This window comes from Centruroides sculpturatus, unplaced genomic scaffold, assembly GCF_000671375.1.
Source record: "Centruroides sculpturatus isolate CEXI.00-Female unplaced genomic scaffold, Cexi_2.0 scaffold600, whole genome shotgun sequence".
Taxonomy (NCBI): Eukaryota; Metazoa; Arthropoda; class Arachnida; order Scorpiones; family Buthidae; genus Centruroides; species Centruroides sculpturatus.
This window is the reverse complement of record NW_019384814.1, coordinates 82,904-105,903: the sequence shown is the minus strand read 5'-3', so window position 1 is coordinate 105,903 and position 23,000 is coordinate 82,904. Positions and strand designations below refer to the sequence as shown.

Genomic DNA, 23,000 nt, shown 5'->3' with positions numbered 1-23,000 from the left:
TATGTTAAGTTACAATTGTCCTTTCTTTGGTTTAGTAACTAAAATTGAAACATTTTGTTTAAACATATCCTATTATATTAATTGGCTTCTTAAAATCTGGAACCAATTGTCATTTTTCCAAAAAAGGATGGTATCTTTTTTACATGAAGTTTTTTGGGGACATATCTATCATTTAAAAACAGAATTGGGTGTACATTAGAAAGTTCTTCATATACTTTATAATCTAATACAAATGCATTTGATTAAGCAAAAGTTTCAGAAATACTTGAATACTTTGAAATTTTCATTAAAAAATACTTTAATTAATTAATGTTTAGTTTTTCACTAAACTATTTCAATCATTTTTTGTTTTTTAACTAACTTTATGGCAACTGACATTAATATTTAAAAGTTACATGTTCTAAATTTAAAATTATTATTCTCATCATTCAAAATTAAGGTATTAATTAATATTTGTTTTAGTTTCCATTATATGATTATGCAACAGATCATAAATAGACACAAAACATATATTTTATAAATTTTCCAGTTAAATAAAATTGTTCAAAGAACATACATAGTTTCTTTTTTTAACATTTATGAATAAATTTAAAACAATTTTATTTTTATATAATATAAAAATATACATCATATAATACAGTACCTATCACAAATTTCTTTTTTTACCATATAGTATTTACAGTAAATGATAAAATATTTTCTTTCAAAAAATAGTGGTAAGTACAGTTAAGATTCTGTACAGCATCATTCCCAGTAATGCACAGAATAAGGTAGTTATGCTTCTTTGCATTTATACAAATTAAATAGTAATGGCAACTTGGTCATTGTCACATTATGAAAAACCACATTTGTGTTAATGTTTTGAAAAACAATCATCAGGATTTGGAATGAAATAAGCCATCTCTGTCAACAGTTTCTAAAAGTGGACATATTATTGGTGATTCCACCTGAAATTAAATATAACATTTTATTAGTCTAATTTTTATTTAAATCAAATTAAAAATTCAGTTAAATATATATGCTAATTAAACAAATATCAAAACTTTGACAATAGGATTTATAGATTCAGATATTGATTTCTGTATTGAAAAACATTTTAATTAATTACCAAAATAACTTTAGATAATTTATAATTTGAAACTTCTTTTGCATATTGTAAAGAATGATAAAAATAAAAATGATGCTATTCATTAATTAAACAATAATATTTATTAATTAAAAATATATCAAAGATACAAAATTTATCTTCACGAGTTTGTTGTTCAAAATTAGCAGTGACAAACAAAATAAAATAAATTTCACTTAGAGATGACCTTTTATTTGAGGTTATGCCTCTGTAAATATATGTATTTATTGGGAATATATAAAAATGCAAACTAAAATAATGCACAGTACATTACTTACTCCTAGAACATATTCACAATATTTTGGTTCATTCAAATATAGAGAAACAACATCTGGGTGGCCTTTAATTTCTTTACATCTTTAAAAATAAAAATATGTTGTTATTTTATGGAGTCAAAAGTTTCTAAACTATTCTTACATTAATTATTCTTAAAAATTTTTTGAATATTTTATTAATTCATTTTTATAGTGAACAATGATAATACTATATGCTTCTTGCATAGAAAATTAATTTGTTTAAAAATACATATTACATTCAATTTACATTATGATCAAACAAAGGTTTAATTTTAATTTATAACCCAAAGATCATGCATGACACAAACAATAATTTGCAATTACAGAATTATTATTATTATTTTTCTTTACTTAGGTACATGGGATTTTTTTCTTCACTTCTGACTCTTTCTGCCCTGTAGGCCTAAGAGGACCTTTTATCCATGGGGCAGCTGGGTGGTAAAGGGTTTGCTATATATCTGAGAAAGAGTACCCAAGAAAAATTCCTGGGATTTTTTTCCACCTACATTCAATCCCAGTCCACAGAATGGAAGGCTAACACTTTAACCATTCGGCCATCTAGGCATATGGATAATTTTGAAAAAAAAAATATATCAAGTGAATAAAAAAAGACAACTAGAAAAATGTCTTTAATAGACAACTGGAATACTTTAATAGTGTAATTTTTCATTGAACAAAGATAAATTTGAAATCAATTAGAATATAGTTTTTAAAAAGATTATAAATATTTCTTTTGAATCTATCTAATCATTTATGGAAAATTTTGTAAAATTTTTGAGGTGTATCTAATTAGTGTATATTAAATCACAAATTCTTTTTTTCATAAATTTAACTTACTTTAATCTAACTTCCGTTTGTCTAGGTTTTCCTGTAATATCACATATTGTTCCTTCACTATAGAAATGAGATACTTGTCTGAAAAAATTTAGATAATATATTGTAATTGAAATTTTTAAAAATCATTATTCAGATTCATCACTTTAATTTTAGGTTATATTAGTTCAAATTCACAATTATTAGAACTTAAAGAAGATTGTCAGAATAAATAAGCAAAATTATATACATTATAATTATAATTTTCAACTTTTATGTATGATTTTTTATTTTTAACTTAATTCATTAACACATCATTGTATTTTAAATCAAATTTACAATGTAACAATTATTACAATTATTTATTGTGACATCATCACAATGCTTTCATTTAGTAGTGTCTTGTCCCTGTACAGTACATCATACTTTTACTGATAACAATTATGTCATGCCAGTCATCTAACTTCATTCAGGAGAAAAATTTTCAATTGAAATAATATCACTTTCTGTTTGGAACAGAAGTTTGTATATAGTTAATCAGGTCTACTGGCCTTAAGCTTTCCATATCTGGTCTTGACTTTCATCTAACTAACTCCATTCTCGAGATTAAGGAAAGACAGACAGATAGATGTCAATGGGAATTTATAGGTCTACAATTTTTGAAAATTGTAGCCCAATAAATTAATACATTCTGAATGTATTTGTTTATTGAGCTTAATTACAATCAAATGCTTTATAATTTACAAAAATTCAAATAAATATTTTAAATAAATAGTGTTTAAATATTTCTAAAATCCACAATTTTGAATTTGTTTTATTAAATTACATATTTTTAAACTATTGATTTTTTCATAAGAGTTGAATCTATTTGTATAAGTGTAAATTACAGCACAAACTGTATGAATCTTAAAGATTTTGTATCATGACAAGGTATATATATTTACAATTATTTTCATAACTAAACAATATAATTAGGTATTTCCGAGACCATGTCTTCCTTTATTTGTTTGTTTCTTCACTACTAGGTGCATAAATAGACACAAGGCATTTTATATCATCTTTATTGATCTTCTATTGGCCGATACGTGTTTCGGTCAAGGCCCCTCATCCATTGGCTACACAATAAAACATATTATAAATTTCTTACCACAATAAGTTATGACATACCATTACATCTGGAATCTTCTTTAAATTTCGTTGCTACATATATCGGCCAATAGAAGATCAATAAAGATGATGTAAAATGCCTTGTGTCTATTTATGCACCTAGTAGTGAAGAAACAAACAATATAATTAGTTTTGAAACATATTGTTTACAGTATTAATAATAATTGTGGAATGTAAAAACAACAGAATGAAGAGTCTAGAAATAAAGGTTTTCATTTTCAAAAGACAAAGATATAGTAAATACTTATCAGTAAAGATTGCATAAAGATAAAAATTTTTTCATCTTGGTAACTGAATCTTATATGTAGTTTCATATACACAGTAGAGCCAAAAACAAATAGTCTAATAAGCAAATACCACATTTATTCTTGGATGCTTCTCCAAATTTGTCATTTCTTACTTGCCAACTTTCTTTTCACATTGTGCTGCTTATGACAAATAAAAGAAATACAAATGATGACTACACACAAGCATGGACTTGACTTACAAGAAATGGACATCCTGTCTTTCATAATGATTGAAAAATCACATATAATGTAACATTACTGAAGTTTGGTTCCTTTTATCACAAAATTAATAGAAAAAGTCCATCTTAATAACCTATAGTTCTAGCAAACAAAAATTTTCACTTTATATATTAATAATCTCTGAATATACTAAATGATTCTTAAAATTCTTTTGCTATTGGAAAGATTATTCCTTCTGGATGAACATAGGCTAGATATGCATTTTCCTTTTTTAATATAAAATAGTGAGAAAGATGTCTTTACTGCAGCATTTGTCTGCTCTGCTCAATGTCAATTCCCTTCACCACCTGGTAAACTTTTTTAAACTTATCATCTTATATTTTCAGTTTGATTCATGCAGTTCAGTTAGTTGTGTTTATGCTTTGTTTATATTGTCAGTATTATTATAAGAGATGAATTACTATTATGTTATCAGACAAAACTATAAGGAGCAAATTTACTTCCCTTGTATGAAACTAAACTTTTGAACATAGGCCTATAGCATTTTTGTGTGTTTGTTGTTTTAGTATTAATCCTACCATACCATTATTTAAAAATAAGAATTAGTCTTATGTTATCAGATATGTACCTAAATAAATTGAGTTCTTTTGGTTACTTTTCAGGTGTACAAATGTGTGAGTGAACCTTATCAATGATAAAATGCTTAAAAGAAAGTCTTTATTGTCATGAAATACATCCATGTCAATGGACCATTGGAAAGCTTATTACTTTCCAATATTTAGTACATAAGCTACCTTAAAACTTGCACCCGCTGATTTTATTTTCCCTACAAACTAACTATACAGAGAGTAACTATACAGAATTTGGTCCAGATTGGTCAAAAGGTTTGGACCTTTTGACCAATCTGGACCAAATTCTGTATAGTTACTCTCTGTATAGTTAGTTTGTAGGGAAAATAAAATCAGCGGGTGCAAGTTTTAAGGTAGCTTATGTACTAAATATTGGAAAGTAATAAGCTTTCCAATGGTCCATTGACATGGATGTATTTCATGACAATAAAGACTTTCTTTTAAGCATTTTATCATTGATAAGGTTCACTCACACATTTGTACACCTGAAAAGTAACCAAAAGAACTCAATTTATTTAGGTACATATCTGATAACATAAGACTAATTCTTATTTTTAAATAATGGTATGGTAGGATTAATACTAAAACAACAAACACACAAAAATGCTATAGGCCTATGTTCAAAAGTTTAGTTTCATACAAGGGAAGTAAATTTGCTCCTTATAGTTTTGTCTGATAACATAATAGTAATTCATCTCTTATAATAATACTGACAATATAAACAAAGCATAAACACAACTAACTGAACTGCATGAATCAAACTGAAAATATAAGATGATAAGTTTAAAAAAGTTTACCAGGTGGTGAAGGGAATTGACATTGAGCAGAGCNAGGTAAAGATTAGGAGAAAGTTTCTTTGCCTAACCCTAATAAAAAAAAAACAAAAATCTAAGACACTTAACAAATCTGAAAATACAACTAGATTAATTATGGTTCAATATAAACTTTGTAATTATATGTATAATTAAATATATATTTGATAAAGTCTGTTTAGTTTAAATATATCAGTATCATTAATACATATCAAGCATAAAAGTTTTATGAAAAATATTTAAGTTCTAAATATATTTTAATATTCTGATAAAAAAAGTAAAATATTAAAACTGTTTTATTTATGCTTTTCAAAAATAAATATTGTAATTAGACTATTATAATAATATAATATTTGATCTACTTAAGTAATTCATACCTTGGTATTAACCCTTCTTTGGGTCTTTTTGAAGGATTTTTTTTTAACCATTCAAGATGATGACCTACTTTCCAACTTCCTAAGAGAATAACAGTACGCTGTTTATTTTTTTCCTATAAATACATAATTAATGTCAGCTGATTTTTATTTAGTTAAATAGTTTTCAAATCAGCAAAGCAAATTAAGCATTGTTTTGACAACAGGATCATATGTTAAAAGATATGAGCCTCAAAAAAAAAAAAAAAAAAGTAATCAAAACACAAAAGAGCAATATCAATACATAGATAACACTTGTTAGTAAAGTGTACAAATATTTTATTGACATGCTTTATATGTCTGCCATCGTATTTCAAGCATAGTTTTATTTACCATTAGGACTGATCTGTATAAATATTGAAGAGACAGTCCAATGATAATGAGTAAGAAAAATTTCCCATTATTGGGTTTTAAGTGGATATATAAAATAAGGTGTATGTGTTGTGTACAGTACTCATTTCTACTTTTAATTTTTGGAGTATAGCATAAAATAAAAATATATTGGGAGGGGAAAAATTGTCTAGTATAAAAATATTAGGGGATATGTTCCCACTGTTGAATATGGATTGATGCCCATGCCAATTGTTAAATGATATCTTCTGCTATGGCATTACATGTGTCAAGTGAAATGTCCTTCAATGCAACACTTGTTCCCAGAGTAGTGTCCAAAACATTGTTATTTTTCTTTAATAGAGCTACTAACCTTACTTATTAAATCTATCTCATATCTATGGTGAATTGTTAAGGAACATAGTGTACAAGGTTGAGACTAATAATATTGAAAAATAGTACACAATAATGCAGTCCTGTACTAATAGTTGTCCCTGTCAGTTAGTATTTGTGTCAACTACACATGATTTACAAAATTGTATTGTGCATATCAAATTGCAACAAAATCAAACTGGCTGTCAATGTCAAACAACAGCTTTCTAAGGTATTAGACCTAATGAGATTCATTGCAGGTTGTAGGCACAATGTGGAAAGTTGTTCATGTCACTACAAAATGCCTGCAGGTGGATTCAAAAGTCTACACAGCTTATCTATGCAAATGGGTTTTAAAATTCAACCTTCCTTGAACTTTTGAATCCATTTGCAAGCATTCTGTACAACTTTCCATATTTTGGCCTTTATCCTGCAGATTAAAGTCTAGGAACAAGATGGGTTGTTCATTTGGTATGATGAACTATGAACATTTTTCTTCACAAGGCCAAGCGACACTGCACTTGGCCATATCCTGGAGGGTATCAAGAATGTGTTTACTAAATATATTCCTGATATCCTCCAGGATATATGGGTGATATTATCATCACCCATATCCTGGAGGGTATTATAATCTTACCTCACTTTAGGCCCCAGTTGAACAAATTCCAGTGGAAGCTTGCCACAAAAGGAGATAACACCCAATATCATGACCTGGGATATGTTCTGAAAGTGCTAAACCTGTCTTTTGTCCTATCCTTTACTGACTCTCTTGAATGTGTTTTGCAGCTGAAACATTTTTTCATCAGAAAAAAGAATCAGCAATTCTGCATGCCAGGAAATCAACTTCTTGCATTTTTCACCCTAGGCTCCTCCTCTATCAGACTATGAACTTTTTGTTTCTTATAAGCATGGAAGTATAGATTACTTTGGATGAGTTGATGTATTGATGATTTGTTGATTCCCAGTTCATGACCAATCTTCCTTCCCAACTGTGCCAGATTCCACCTGAGTAACGCCCTTAAGCACTTCCAGCATCCATACAAGATCTGGGTTTCCCATATTGAGAAGTAGATTTGATTTTTCATATATCACTATACTACACAGTTCTTTAGATAAACTTCTGGTTCATTTCCAAACATGACAACTTCAAAATATCCTTGGTTTTCAGACCTTTCTGGTGAACACTGCTTCATGTTTTGCAGCAATAGTAATATTTGCATATCTAGATGAGTTATACATCTCACACACACCACTTAACAGTTGGCTTGTTCATGTATGGTTGGCACAAATCTTACCTAACGTGTGTGACAGTTTTCTTGTGACAATCTGTATAAATTTGAAATTTTAAGATCAGATGCATTTCATTGCATCTGAACTTAAGATTGCAGCAAAATTTTAACTCCATGTTTTTCACAATGTAAAAAAATTGGCATAGATCTGTCTTCCACTAAGATCCACATTTTTTTCTTGTTGGGTAATTACCAATAAGTGAATACTGTAAATCCTCTAATAGATGATTGGTAATCTATTGGACAGAGTATACTTAGCTCTTGATTTATATAAGAGACCCATCCTCCATTCTCACAGAATTTAGCATCTAAACTAGTGATTAAAAAAAGGGAGGAAAACAGTTCAATCTTCTTTTCACCACCACTTCCATAATTTTCCCAACCCATTCTCTATCCCAAATAATGAAAATTTCTAGTAATTCATGAGAACTTCTTTTCTATTAAATAAAAAAGGAAAAGCACACTACTGTATAACAACATAGATACTGTAATAACTTTGTGCTTATGGTAGCAGTTTCATGGATTTTTTGTCACCCACTGCTAGCTGTGAACACTGCATTTTCCCCCTTTCATCTAACTGAGTGAAGATTTATTTCTCTTGCTTTGTCCTTCACCATCCATCTGTAGGTATGGTTACTTTTCTCTTGCTGATCAGATCCACTACAGAACCTTTTCTTCTAATTCTTCATTGATCTTCTTGACCCTCCTCTTGCCAGCTGCTTTACTTCATTTTATTCTTGATAGCCTTAAGAGCATCACACTTGCTCCTCCACTTGCAAATTTGCTTTGGATACACTTTGAAGTTCTGTGCTACTGCTCCTCCAGAATGTTCTTTTGCATACACAACTGCATTCAGTTTGAAGTCAGTGCTGAAAGATCTTTTGGTTGTCATTATGACTGATGTCTAGTTCACTCACTGATCTGTGTAAATGAAAAGCTTGAAACAGAAAATACAGGAAGATGTGTCCACTGCTGTATTATTTACCATATACTTCAACTGCACCCCATATAGTAAAATCATTTTTCAAGGGTTTCCTTGCAAAATTTACCATAGCACATACAGAACACTTAACCTTTGCAAGCTGCATGTAGGAATTTATCTAGACACCCAGTATCTATTTAGCAGTTTAAACTAAATAGCCAGCATTTAATTGGCTAATTTCTTCATAAATTCTACAATGTACAGATTGTCAATCTAAGATTGATTAGGCTAAGTTAAGTTAAAAGGAATTTCTGACAAAACAATTTATTTTCAGGAGTATAAATGTTTAAATCATCTATTTTCGATATTTACAATAAATTATTTGGTTTTAAATTATTCAACAGAATTGCCATTTTGATCACAAAATATTTTCATATGTATCTGTGAAATTACTAATGGGTAAAAGATGTGCTAGTAGAAAAATAATATTTTGTTCCTTATTTAAAGACAATTACATCAAAAAATTTGCATTCAATCAAAATAAATTCTGAACAAAAATTATTTATCTCAATTGATTATGTAATCAAGATAAATAATTTTCATTCAAAATTTAATTCAGGTAAGAATGTAAATAACAATCATTAAAACATTTAAATGTCTTAGTTACAATAAATTGGAGCATCAAAAAAGCATTTAATTGTTACTTTTTGAAAATATAACTAAAAATTCCTGTAACTTTTGGAATTAACATTTTTGGAAAAATGTTTTATTTAAAACATTATTATTCTTTACCTGAGAATCCAAAAATTGGGGTTTCCATTTGAAATCTTATGGTTTCCCCATCCCCTATAAGGAATCAGGATGGCTTAACTTTTATGAAATTAAAAGGCTCCTCAAAAATAAATGCAGTGTTACCTCATACTTTGAGTGATTCTAACTTCAAATTCTTCATAACTTACACAGATCAACTAGCAATCACTGCATCTCATTTTGTTAAAGATTTTAAAGAATGCCTCCAATTTTAGTAAACAAAATCAAACTTCAAATGTTTCAGTTTGATTGCTAAATTTGACAGAAATTTCTCTGGAGTTTGAACTCTGGAATGCTTCTAAGTTCCAGTGAAAAATGCACTCAAAGCATAAACAGCATCTGTTGTGCACCCAAGTCATCTCTTGCATTAAGCTCATGTGTTTTCGGTGTTTGTACTTTCCCAGCTGTTATGTAAACATAAGAAGAAAAAGTATTGGAATTGTGTCAAATCAAATTTGACACTCTGTTTTTTTTGCAAATCTCCACGTTTTGAGACTCTTGAACCCAAAAAAGTAAAAAGTTTCTTGGATATGTTTGTGTATGTGCTGGCATTTATTTTGTTCAATATCTCAGGATGGGATAAAGATTAAGAAATGAAATTTGGCATGGTAGCTTGTGTATAAGGGGCATTGATGCTTTTAAATTTTGGTGGTTAAAGGCTGAGAGGATATGGGAGATAGAGGCAGTCATGTGTCATATCTTGAGACTGGTCAGACTTAAGATTTCACTCTTTTTTAGCATTTGCAACCTTTAAAAATAACGCTCATCACTATCCTTAACTTTAAGTTTTTTTTGCAATTTTATAACAGTTAATAATATAAAAACCTTTTATAACAAAACCTCATAACAAATTTATTTATTATGATTTATATTATTATTAAAGTTTTTTTTTTAAATAAAAATCTCATAATAGCCAGGAAAATTACACAATTCAGTGCTTTGTTTTGCTTTATTTTTGATGTTTATATATATTGTGTGATATTCATCAATTTTCAACAATTTCTACCTGCAATTTATCATCAACAACAGCTTTTGGGCTCTCTACATTTTGTATCTCTTAGTTCAAAATTCCTGAATGGAACTTTTTAAACCATATTTGACATGTTTGAAGTTCCACCTTACACATTATGAATGTTATTTTACTGTTTGTATAGTGTTACATCCTTTCTGAAGCACAAAGCACATTATGTCTGATCTTTTTATCTGAAGACATTTCAAGTTGATTTTATTCAAAGTTTTTATTCTTTGTAAAAAGATTAAATTCTAAAAATGTATTTTTTATCTATAGACAAAGTATACCTAATGCTAATAATTCAAACTTAAAATTTTATTTATTGAAAAGCAAAAATATTATTTACTAACTTTAGAAAGTGATGAGTTTATACAATCGATTAAAAATGAGATATTGTTATTATATTATCCAAGATATCAGAATGCTAATACTAAACAATGATGTATTTAGATATACTTTTTCACAGAATAGATCAATAAAATTAAACAAACCTCGTGATACTGTTCAACTTTTTTTCCATAACAGAATTCATATTTCCACCATCCAGATCCCTAGAATAAAAACATTGTAATTTTATTCAATTTTAAAAATATTTAAAATAATATATTAATACTTACACCATGTAAACAATAATCTCCATTGAGAAAGTCTTGAATAATTTTTTCATCATGGGGTGTGCTCTCAGTCTGTGGTTTCTGATTAGGTGTTTCAGTAACTGGTAAATGCTGTAAGAAATTAATTTTTGAGAGATTATCTATAATTATGAAAAATTGATGTTTTTTTTTTCATATAAAAGTAATTTGTTTATAATACAAATATCCTGTATAAATAACCAAACACTGGAAATTTTATCACCAGAAATTTTTCGGCAAATTTAAATATTTTTTTCCCTAAAATTATAATGTTATAAATAACTGACAAGCCAAAATACTCACTAATATATTTACGAGAACGATAATGATATATTTATTGAATATTTTATTGAATATTTCTAAACTTTATAAGTTGATAACTTTTCTAACAGATAATTAGAAAGTTACTTGTTCTTTAAAATATTTATAAAAGCTATTGGAATATGATTTTAAATAATTTCAATAATAATATTACTAAAAAGTATGAGTTGAGATTATTACAATGTGATACTGGCAAAATTATTTTAACATTTTAAATTACAAATTCCAGAAAATAGTAATTTCAAAACAATAGACAGGTTGAACATAATCTATTGAATAATTCAAAACATTTTTTTCTTGAATTAAAGCATCTTTTATGACTAATTACAGAAACAGATAATCATAAAATACTTACATTAGATATAATTATTTTGTAAAATCACAATAAACTTACTACTTTTATATTTAATAAATTTACAATTTTTAAATTTGTCTAAGAAATAATTTAAATTATAACAGAATAAACAGAATTTACAATTTTTAAATTTGTCTAAGAAATAATTTAAATTATACCAGAATAATTTAAATTATAACAGAAAGGATAGTGATGAGCATATTTACTCGCATATAGGACGAGGTGTGACTTTTTAAAGATCAAAATAAAAAAAATTAGATTTATTAATACAGTTCTAATTTTGTTTCGTAATCACAAATAAATGTATCAATTTCAGAAAAAATTCTAGAGTAATTCCACCTCTTTACGAATTGTTCAGAACATGGAAATTGCTCAATATATTTTCATATTTATTTCATACAAGTTATGCAAAATATATACCGTATTTACTTGCATATAAGACGAGGTTTTCATTCATTTTTCACATAAATGCACACATTGTCCTGCAAAAATTACTGGCATTTTAAACTAAGAAAAAATTTTGTAAAATTGACAACATAATTTGTTCATGTAAAGCTGGACAACTGGGAACCTTTTATGCCAATTCTTAACAGTCAAATCCACACTTATGAGTTTCTCTGAATTCTGATTTCCGAATAATCATATGTTCTCTTTCCACAAGAATGGATTAAAACTTATATTGGGCTTCTGTGTGATTTTGGAATTTCAATTTGGAATTCAATTCAAAAACTTTGCTTTTCCTATTGTTATTCATCTTTACTCCTGACAATACACAAGAAACATTCAAATGACCCAGATAAAATACTTTCACTTTTAAACACCAAAGGGTGAGCATCTGTAAAAAGTGTGAATACATGGTTCACAAAAATTATTGCAAAAACGCAAAGAATCTTTCGTTCATTCATATAGGACAACCTAGGTTTTTGAAGCAGTGAAAAGTGAATAAAAACCTCATCTTATACGTGAATAAATATGGTATATGTAGAATGTAATAGTTAACTAGAGCAAATGTTTCCAACCTGGTTGCTAGTGACCCAAGGGGGTGGATTCATCTGGAGGTTGATAAATTACTAGGATCATTTGGGAAGTCAGAAGGGAAGGACTGTAAAATTTTCAATTTCCTGGTGGCCTTGCTTATTTTAATATACATTATATTTCCTTGAGAAAAATAAATTACTAAACAAAATAAACTGTTGTATATTATATTAAATTTAAAAAAGTCTTATTCTAATTCAGGCCATAAGCAGTTGTATTGCCCATATGAATGGATATCTGGCTCATGGTAAATGTGGTGTATTACCTGAAATTTTAAAATGACTGGCCTTGATTTGGATATGAGCTGTCTTGGAATGGCCCATGCAAACTGACATTTTGCCTGCCACAATGAGCATTTTGTAACTTCTAATTTGAAAATAATTGAACTCAGGCTATAGGCCACCATGATTTTTTTTTCTGGACTCTTAGTACACAGAGGTAGAAAGAGTGTCTTTTTTTCAAGCCAATCATAGGTTTGTCCAGAACAAGGGTTGCCAAAACTTTTGATCGTCGACCCCCTACAAGTTTTCAAAACCTCAGATCAACCCCCACCAAAAAGTTTGTGTTAAAAAGTACTTACTATTTTAATACAATTCTTTTAATTTTGCATTTTTTTTCATTTATTGTATATTTGTTAATAATAATTTTTGTAACTGACAATCAGTGATACGGATAAGCTTGATCCTTAGTTTAAGCTTGATAATCGACCCCCCCCAATGTTATATCAATCCCCGGGGGTCGATATTAACCACTTTGGCGACTCCTGGTCCAGAACCACAATGAGGATGATGTAACTATCTGGGGCAAACCACTCCCTGAAAAATCCTTGTCCCCCCAGAGCAGTAGGCTGACATAACTGCTCAACCATCTGGACTTGTAATTCCTGTGTAAAGTACTCTCTTTGAGACTAGTTTTCTCATTTCAGATAGGATAATAAAATCAAACCAAGGTCATATACAATGTCCTCTATTGGGCATGTTGGACTGTTGTGTTGGAATAAAAAAATTGAAATGAATTTTTATATCTAACTTCAGTGTCTCTATTTTCTCTTATCATGGAGAATATACATGTATCCAAAACTTAAGGATGAACACAATTGCTAATGGAGATAGCTAGAAAAAGTCACTGAGCCACAATGTTGAGAGTGTTGCATCACAGTTTGAGGTGGACATATTTCATACTGACAAGTTTTCCTGCCTGGGTATTGGTAAGCACATTCCATCCATTCTCCACCCACTGTATGTATCTTTTTATTCACCAGACTTACTTTTATTGTTTTGATTTGTAAAATTCTATTGTTTTGATTTGTAAAATTCTATAAGTTGTTGTGAATTACCCTGTGTTAGATGTTGAGTAATACTGTTAGTGAAATTTTTCTCTGTTCTCCATCTTCAAGTTTATTTCTTGAGTAAGCAGGGCCTGAGATGTTCAAAATGTACTGTAGGTTCATAGGAAATACTCCTCCACACTCAAGTTGATTTAGTATATACAGTTTATTTACAGAAATATACTGTTTATCCTGGCACCACACTGTATCTGTTGACACACTAATGATCAAGGATAGACTGGAACAATCGGAGATTAGATGTTATAAATAAATAAAATCACATTTTGATAATGTGTTTTGTTTTTGTTGTATTTATCTTTCAAACTAAAAAACAAAAATATATAATAATAATTTATTATTATTAAAGTTTCTTACGTTATTGTTTTCCTCGGACAATTCATAGTTCTCATTTTCTAAGTTTAATAAGCGTATTGGCTTATTTGGTGACCCATTGATAGAATGACAATAAATTTCATTTGCCTTAACTTTCTTGATTCTAAATAAAGAAATGAATATAATAGTTTAATTAATATTTTTTATTAAACATTTGATATTCATACAAAAATAACTTAGAGTAGTAAAGTACAGTTTGAATTATTTAGAACTAGAAAAGACTAAATTTAATGTTTTTGATTATTTTATTAAATACAGAAGTCTGTTAATCTGGGCACCAATAGAACAAGAGTAATACCAGATAATTTTGTATTTTTGCAGAATTCAATAAGTTATATGCAATCATAATGTTTCAGACATTGTTGTACAATTTGTACCAGCACATAGTGAAAGTAGCTGATAATCAGGCTTCTTTTCAGAGAATGCTGGAGTACTGGACGTTCTAGATTATTGGGTACCAGATTATAACTTATACTGTATATAGCAAAATTTAAAATTATAAAAGAAATTATTATGATCATTATTTTTGGCAGAGAGAAATAACTAGATGAAAAAAAAAATAAATTATTATTAATACTATACAAAGTTTGCTAAAAAAATTATTGTTTTGAGCAGTTGAAGCTGTTAAATATTGTTTTCACAGATCCCACTTTTTAAATAAAAATCATCCTCATCTATAATACACCACAATATTATATATCTTTTTTTTTTATTTACAATGATATGAGTAAATGGAACATACATAATTTGTGAAAAATTTCAGAGAAACAGGAGGAAAGCTTTTTGTTTTTTAGTCCATCAGTATGCAGATATACAAAACATCAAAAATACTGAATAAACTGAATTATAATTGATTCTATTCAAAATTTCTACAATCCAAAAGTTGTTTAAAATTGAAATAATTCGTTAAATATTTCTATAAATGATTTATAGGATAATTTAAAAAATAAATATATATAAAAATTAAGTCATTTGCATTATTTATGTTTTGGTGGTGATAGATTGTTTTAGATCTTTATTTTCTTGCTCATTAAGAAAAATAGATTTAAAATAATGATCCAAAGATAATTTACTTAAATGATTATTTTTCCATGTTAAAATACATATTAAAGATGTAAAAAGATATTATAAAAAATGTTTTTTTTTTACATATTAAATGATTAATATTTAATCAAAATAAGACAGAATCATTTTGTAATATTAAAATGTACTATAGTATTAATTTTATTATATTAATACCTGTAACCTGGATGTTTGCATAGGTATGATGTTAACACAATCACTTCATATTCACAACTTGATGCTTCTCTTAAAGAATATATTTCATGTGTTTTCTCACCACAAGCATAAAGAACTCTACTAAATCGAGGTTGGCCATTTACATCACATACAGTTCCATCTGTCATATTAATTTCAAAGTAGGGAGTTTCTTGACTATTTATTTTGATATTAGGCACAATCTAAATAATAAAAATTTATATTAAAAAAATATAATTTATTGAATTTTTTCAATTTATACTTACTTGATTAGATTTCTGTTCATCTGTATCTTCTGAATCTGATTGGAATTAATTTTTTGTCTAATTATTATATAAATAATAATGAATACTGCTATTATAAATTTAATAAAATATCAGCAATTATTGAAATTTTTATTTGAAATATCAAAGTTTTATTATAAGAATTTATTTCAAAACAGAATAAGAATAATGAAACATTTTAGACTACTGAAAACGTTTCATTATTCTTATAAGTTTTCCTCATTATTTTAATAATATTTTAATGCCTTTTAGTTCATACAAAATGCCATCTTCAAAAAGAACATTTATATATATTTAAATATCTTACTGAACAAAAACCACAATTTATGGAAATTTTATTAAATTATATTGTCAAAACGTATTGTCGATGGATATACATAAAGTGTTTCAATAAGGAAAGAATATTTCTCAGATTTTACATTAGAAAAGATAAAAAGAGCAATTAATTGCTTTAAATTTGGCACCTCACCTAGATCTGATCTTATTTGAACAGAATACCTAAAATGTTTTTCAGAGAAATTCTTACTTACAGTATTGAAACTCTAACATTATTAAAAGAAATTGTAGTTTTCCAGAAGCTTGGATTGAATCTCTAATTATAAGAAAAGTGATGTTGATGACCCGAAAAATTATCATCCTATTTCTTTGGTTCCTAATTGGGAAACTATTTACATCCTTATTAAATAAAAACTAGAAGAATGGATACTTAAATATGAGATTTTGTGCCAGGAGCAAGCAGGTTTTCAACCTGGTTGATCTTGTCAAGATAAAATATTTATATTAAAATGCACTGATACAGTTAAAATTGCAAAAAAAGAGAGGAAAGCTTTATGCTGTTTTTGTGGATTTTCGATCTGCTTTTGATACTGTCAATCAAAGTTTTATGGGCTCTACTAGACAAAATGGGTATAAATAAACAGTTTCTTGGGCTTGTGATTGATATATACTCTAAAGCCACTGCAAAAGTGAAAATACTATCTGAAACAACTGATTCATTTGGTGTTGATGTAGGAGTTTTGCAGAGTGAGATTTTGAGTCCACTGCTTTTTAATTTGTATGTCAATGGTCTGATAGTCCAACTTACTAAATCTGATTTACTTGGAATCGCTCTCTCTGATCAAGTTGAAATACATGCACTAATGTATGCCAATGTAATTTTGGCTGACATTACACTAATGCTACAAAAGAAAATTGTAATTCTAGAGGAATTATGAATTAACTGTAAATGCATCAAAAACAAAGATAATGGTATTTAAGAAAGGGAAGTTGAATGTCACCCAAAGAAAGATGGTTTCTTAATAACCAGCCATTACAAGTTGTTTTGAATTATGTATACTTGGGGGTTTTGTTTTTGTCTTCCGAAAAATTCTTACAAGCTAAAAATCATAGTATATGTAAAGCTAAGATGGCACTGGGTTCTATGTGGTCTATTTTCACAAGAGCAAAAATTAACTCTGCTTCTACTTATATAAAATTATTTCATTCAATGATTTCATCTGTATTACTCTAAGCCACTCCTATATGGGCAATCACTTACTATGATAAACTGAAAATCGTCCTTTCTTTATATCTTAGAAAAATTTCATGTTATACAATAAAATTCCAGCATACATGCTGCGATTGGAGTTTGGAGTCTCTAGAATATCAGTAATTACAATAAAAGTAATAATTTTATTTTGGATACATCTCTTAAAATTAGACGACAAAAGCTATGTTAAACTAATGAATGATAAACTTCACAGATTGTGTTCAATGACAAAGGATGGTGCATATAATTAGGCATCAACATTGCAAAATCTGTTGGATTGACTTGGTTTTTCTTTTTTTATGGCTTTCTCAGGATCCTCATTTGATTGAATGTTATAACCATTAATTATAAAACTGTGCTGTAAACAAAGTATACAAGAACATTGGTCCCTGTTAGAAAAGAATAAATGCTTTCAATTATATTATAGCATTAAAACAATATTTGTGTGTGAAAGAACTTTTTTATAGTCTTTGAGAGACTGTCAGGCATGCACTTGTTAAGTTTTGCGTCGGTTTTTATTTTCAAAAGGTGAGTATAATAGTCCAAGGTAGTGGGCAAAAGATGTCTGATGTTGCTGGGCAGTACAGCTTGAACAGGTCTACAGTAGTCTGCAATTCAATCTTATCTAAGGACGATACAGTATAATCAAGAAGATTCAAGCAGCTAAAGGAGTAACAAAAATCACATCTGAGATATAAGGAAAATTGAAGAGCTCATAATGGAACCTGAAACTGATCTGACGACAGAAGAACACCAAGAAACTTAGTGAGATGTGTTTTCTTCTGAAAAAGAGTATTAATGCTGACATCTGCTATTAAAGATCTTTTGAAGAAGTGGGAGTATGTCAGAACAACAGTCTTAGAATGGCATCCAAACCAGGTTGAGGTTAATAGGATTAGAGATCTCTGCAATTATAATGCTATTAATTACTTCTGAAAAATCCTGAAGAGAGAAAAGCAATCAACATTGGACAGATTCTTTAACCCCTACAAACAGAAAAAACATGACTAATAGAAAATACAAGACTGTGTATATATGTATTTTTATTATTACATATATTCTTTCTTACTTACTACATTTATATTTTTTATTTTTCAGAGTTTCCAGAATGAATTAATCAAATTCCCATAAAAACCTACAGTAAATTGATAATCGGTTAATGAACAATTCGGATAGCGAACAAAGTCTTGGAATGGATTTATGTTCATTAACCAATCACCCACTGTATTTACTAAAGTTTAAGTCTTAGAAAAATGATATTAATATATCGTGCTTTTCAAAATCTGATCATTATTCTATATTTTATTTTGTGTTATTTTGTATTAAATTATTAACTTGCTAAATATTATCCTTAATTTTTGTTTGTTACCCACTTGTAATGAACTACAGTTCATACAATAAAGTGTTGATTGATTGATATCATCAAATTCCATTGCTTGTTTCAGAAGATACAATGAATCAGTTGATAGAATTAAAGATTATTTATCTTAGAAGTGAATTTTCTTTGTGATTTTCTCTTTACAATATCTGTTAATCTTATAGAATGTGTTAACTAAGTCGTATAAAAACTATATTCATATTTATGCATTTTCACCATACCCCTTAAATCATAATATAAAAAAGCCGCATAACAGGCAGCAAGTAATAAAACAATGGCCATTATATTAGTTTTCTGCTTGCTATTTTCACAGATAAAAATATTGTTTTTAATGTTTGAAATGGTGGATAAACATTATTAACTTGGATTTAAAAATTAAGATCTTTCAAATATAAAGATAATTTTCCTAAACTTATATAAGTTTAGAAATTTTATAAATAAAATATTTTGATTTTTAGAAAGTTTGAAGCTTTCTTTAAGAGTCAAGAATAAAAAACAATTATGAATTATTAATTTCCAATTAAATTACTTGCAGCAACATTAAAAGATTAACATATAAAGAAACTTATTGTTTCTTAGGTATTTATTTTCACAACTATAAAGGCACAGAAAAACTTTGAAAGTTTCTGAAAGCAAAATGCTAATTTTTATATAAGCATATTGAAATTTAAGCATTTATATTATAACTAGCAGGTAGGCCAGGTGTTGCTTGGGCAAAAGTAACGATAACTAAGATTAAGATTATTACGTTACAGTCACAGAATGCAAGAACTGGGTCTCCTTATTTCCAGACTAATTAGAGAATTTTTAGATGGTTCTAAAAATATGTTCGATTTCCTGCAAAAATGAAAAAAACTGCATCTGCATCTTGCACATCACTTTCTCTTAACAATTCCATTGTTACATAACACTTCCATTGTTACATAACACTTCCGTTGTTACTTAACACTTCCATCAACAATGGAAGTATTAAGCCTTAATCCTGTCCCTCTCCCCCGTGGGGAGGAATTTCAAAAAATCCCTTCTTAGTGTTCATTCTCGTAACGTACCCTAACTGTGTACCAAATTTCAACTTTCAACTCATAACCGTTTGAGCTCTGCACTTATTATTATCATCATTATCAACTCGTCTCAATTATATATATATAGATTGATCCCAATGATTTTCATAAGTTGATCAATTTAAAAGTAAAAAAATTATATTAAAATGTTTTATTTAAAATTTAATGTTTATTCAAATTAATTTATATAAAAGTAATTATGGAAAACCTTTCAAGAAAGTTTAATTATTAAGAGAAATTTATTATTATATGCTTAAATAAAAAAAAAAATGCAATAAAGACACTTTCTGAAATAATTCTGCATAACATATGATTGATGAAAAGAGATATCAAAATAGTTAATAGTTTTCAAAAATATGATACATCTATTTGAAAGAAAGAAGTAAGAACAAACAATTCAACCAATCAAATGTTGGATTTAAAAAGTCTGATCAATTTAATATACCTAAATCTATGTCAAATCAAACAGCATTAAAATTTGATTTGATTACTTAGCTGAAGAATAGATAAATACCTGTTCCGTTATACAGTTAATAGAAAAATAAAATAATTATTTTTAATAAAATCAAACTCAATAATTTTTTGCTAAGTTTATATAGTGCAAATTTTGAGATAAATAATTTGACAATATCTAGAACACATTTAAGTTATTTTTAAAAATTTATTTTACATATTCATGTTTTTTATAATTTGTAATTGCTAAATATTTAATGTATAAGAAATATTTTACCTTCTTTTAATTTTCTCACATCATATAATCCAAGTATATATTCTTGCGTAAAACTCTGCAAATAAGTAAAATTAATAATTAATTTTAAAATAATACTGTTTATTATTAAGAAGAAAACTTACTCCATGTATAGTATTTTCTTCATGATATTGTCTTAAAAATCTACCGTGACATAATTCATATGTCCAAAAATGTTCTAACTATTAAAAAAATAATATATTATATTATTAAAACAATATATTTGATTTATAAATTTGATTAAATAATATTTGAGAATTAATAAACTTGTTATTAAGAAATTTAAGACGTTTGTATTTTTATAATTCAAACGTAGCCTCCAAAGAATAATAAATCAAAATACAGTAACAGAAAAAAGAATTAAAACATTATATAAATTTTGAATACTTATAATTATAATTAAGTCTAAATTTATTATTGAATTGTTCTACGTTGTCCTTCAAGCTAAAACATTAACAGGAAGTGAGCAATATCAATTCTGCAGTTTGGAACTGCTCTAGTGAGCAAAAATGTAAATACTTTACATAATAGACTATTTCACAAACTTACTCTATAAGAAAATACCATCTGAGTAAAAAGAGGTCTCAACAATTGCTTTGCAGTTGGCCCATCATAATTATATTTTCCAGAATCCTAAAGTAACATATTTAAAACATTTAATATCCAATTTAATTTTTTAATCATTGAAAATTTTATTAATACCTGATTAAGTATTACTGTTTCTGGCAAAAGGCAATTATATTTTTCATTATCAACAGATGTCATTAATAGAAAATTTTCAGTCTGAAATAATAATAAAAATATTGGTAACTATTCAAAATCTTAATAAATAACAAAGAAATTGTTGATATGTAGTCTCTAATATTTAAACTGTTTAATAATAATCATTTAAAAAATCTAATATAAATTAAATATTTTATGACGACAAATTAACATATTATCAATACCTCTATATTTTAACACCTGTAGAATAAACTTTTTTATATTAAATATTATTTTAATGGCATTTAACTTAAAATAAAATGATTTAATTAATTTAAAATTTTATAATTCAAATAAAGTAAAACTTCTCTAACTCAAACATCTGTAACGCGAAGAAAATGAATCACTTGATAGGTCTCAATAGATTATCGCAGGGATTTAAGGACATTCAAGTTGGTGGTGTTAACTTGAATTTTCTTCAAGTCAAAGGTTTTTACAGTCCCTCAACACTGATTTATGTTAGTTTCAACTTCCCTGACTTGAATTTTAATGCTTATTTTATTTAAAGTAATTCTAGTTATTGGATTTCCATGAAATTTTCAGACAATTAGTTGTATCTACGATCCAACATTCACTTGCAGACAATATTCCAGTCAAAAGCGATAGGACCTCTTGCTTTATCTCAACAAGATTTACTTGCAAAACTGTTTGATTCCATTAGTTATATCAAACATTTTGCTGAAAGGTGTTACACGGAGTGTTTAAAACAAAAATCTATCAAATATTCTTTATATAATGCAAGAGAAGTAAAAATACAAAACTATTCAGAATTGGCATTTTTTACTCTATTGTTCTCTAACTCGAATCGTCTGTAACTCGAAGCTTTTTCCTGCCCCTTAGAGCTTTCAGTAAGAAAAGTTTTACTGTATTAATAATAAGTTAAATAAGTGATAAATGAACATATTTAAAAATATATNAAATAATATTTGAGAATTAATAAACTTGTTATTAAGAAATTTAAGACGTTTGTATTTTTATAATTCAAACGTAGCCTCCAAAGAATAATAAATCAAAATACAGTAACAGAAAAAAGAATTAAAACATTATATAAATTTTGAATACTTATAATTATAATTAAGTCTAAATTTATTATTGAATTGTTCTACGTTGTCCTTCAAGCTAAAACATTAACAGGAAGTGAGCAATATCAATTCTGCAGTTTGGAACTGCTCTAGTGAGCAAAAATGTAAATACTTTACATAATAGACTATTTCACAAACTTACTCTATAAGAAAATACCATCTGAGTAAAAAGAGGTCTCAACAATTGCTTTGCAGTTGGCCCATCATAATTATATTTTCCAGAATCCTAAAGTAACATATTTAAAACATTTAATATCCAATTTAATTTTTTAATCATTGAAAATTTTATTAATACCTGATTAAGTATTACTGTTTCTGGCAAAAGGCAATTATATTTTTCATTATCAACAGATGTCATTAATAGAAAATTTTCAGTCTG

The 23,000-nt window shown here is 27.5% G+C and overlaps 1 protein-coding gene across 2 annotated transcripts; it reads right to left on the bottom strand.

The window, feature by feature from the left end:
* Positions 1-616: 616 nt before the first annotated feature.
* Positions 617-22,998, bottom strand: LOC111629826 (endoplasmic reticulum lectin 1-like). Of its 2 annotated transcripts, none has more exons than XM_023373736.1 (13): positions 22,917-22,998; positions 22,764-22,847; positions 20,882-20,959; positions 20,760-20,814; positions 16,045-16,079; positions 15,761-15,981; positions 14,504-14,624; positions 11,076-11,183; positions 10,950-11,009; positions 5,688-5,800; positions 2,260-2,337; positions 1,405-1,483; positions 617-947 (listed from the first exon to the last, which is right to left on the bottom strand). In XM_023373736.1, exons 1-13 carry the CDS (start codon positions 22,977-22,979, stop codon positions 876-878), a joined length of 1,167 nt encoding a protein of 388 aa, XP_023229504.1. In that variant the 5' UTR covers positions 22,980-22,998; the 3' UTR covers positions 617-875. The 2 variants fall into 2 exon arrangements, with proteins under 2 accessions (XP_023229504.1, XP_023229503.1); XM_023373735.1 differs by lacking the exons at positions 22,764-22,847; positions 22,917-22,998 and adding exons at positions 21,327-21,410; positions 21,480-21,561 and having other exon boundaries at positions 618-947.
* Between the last annotated feature and the right edge of the window lie 2 nt (positions 22,999-23,000).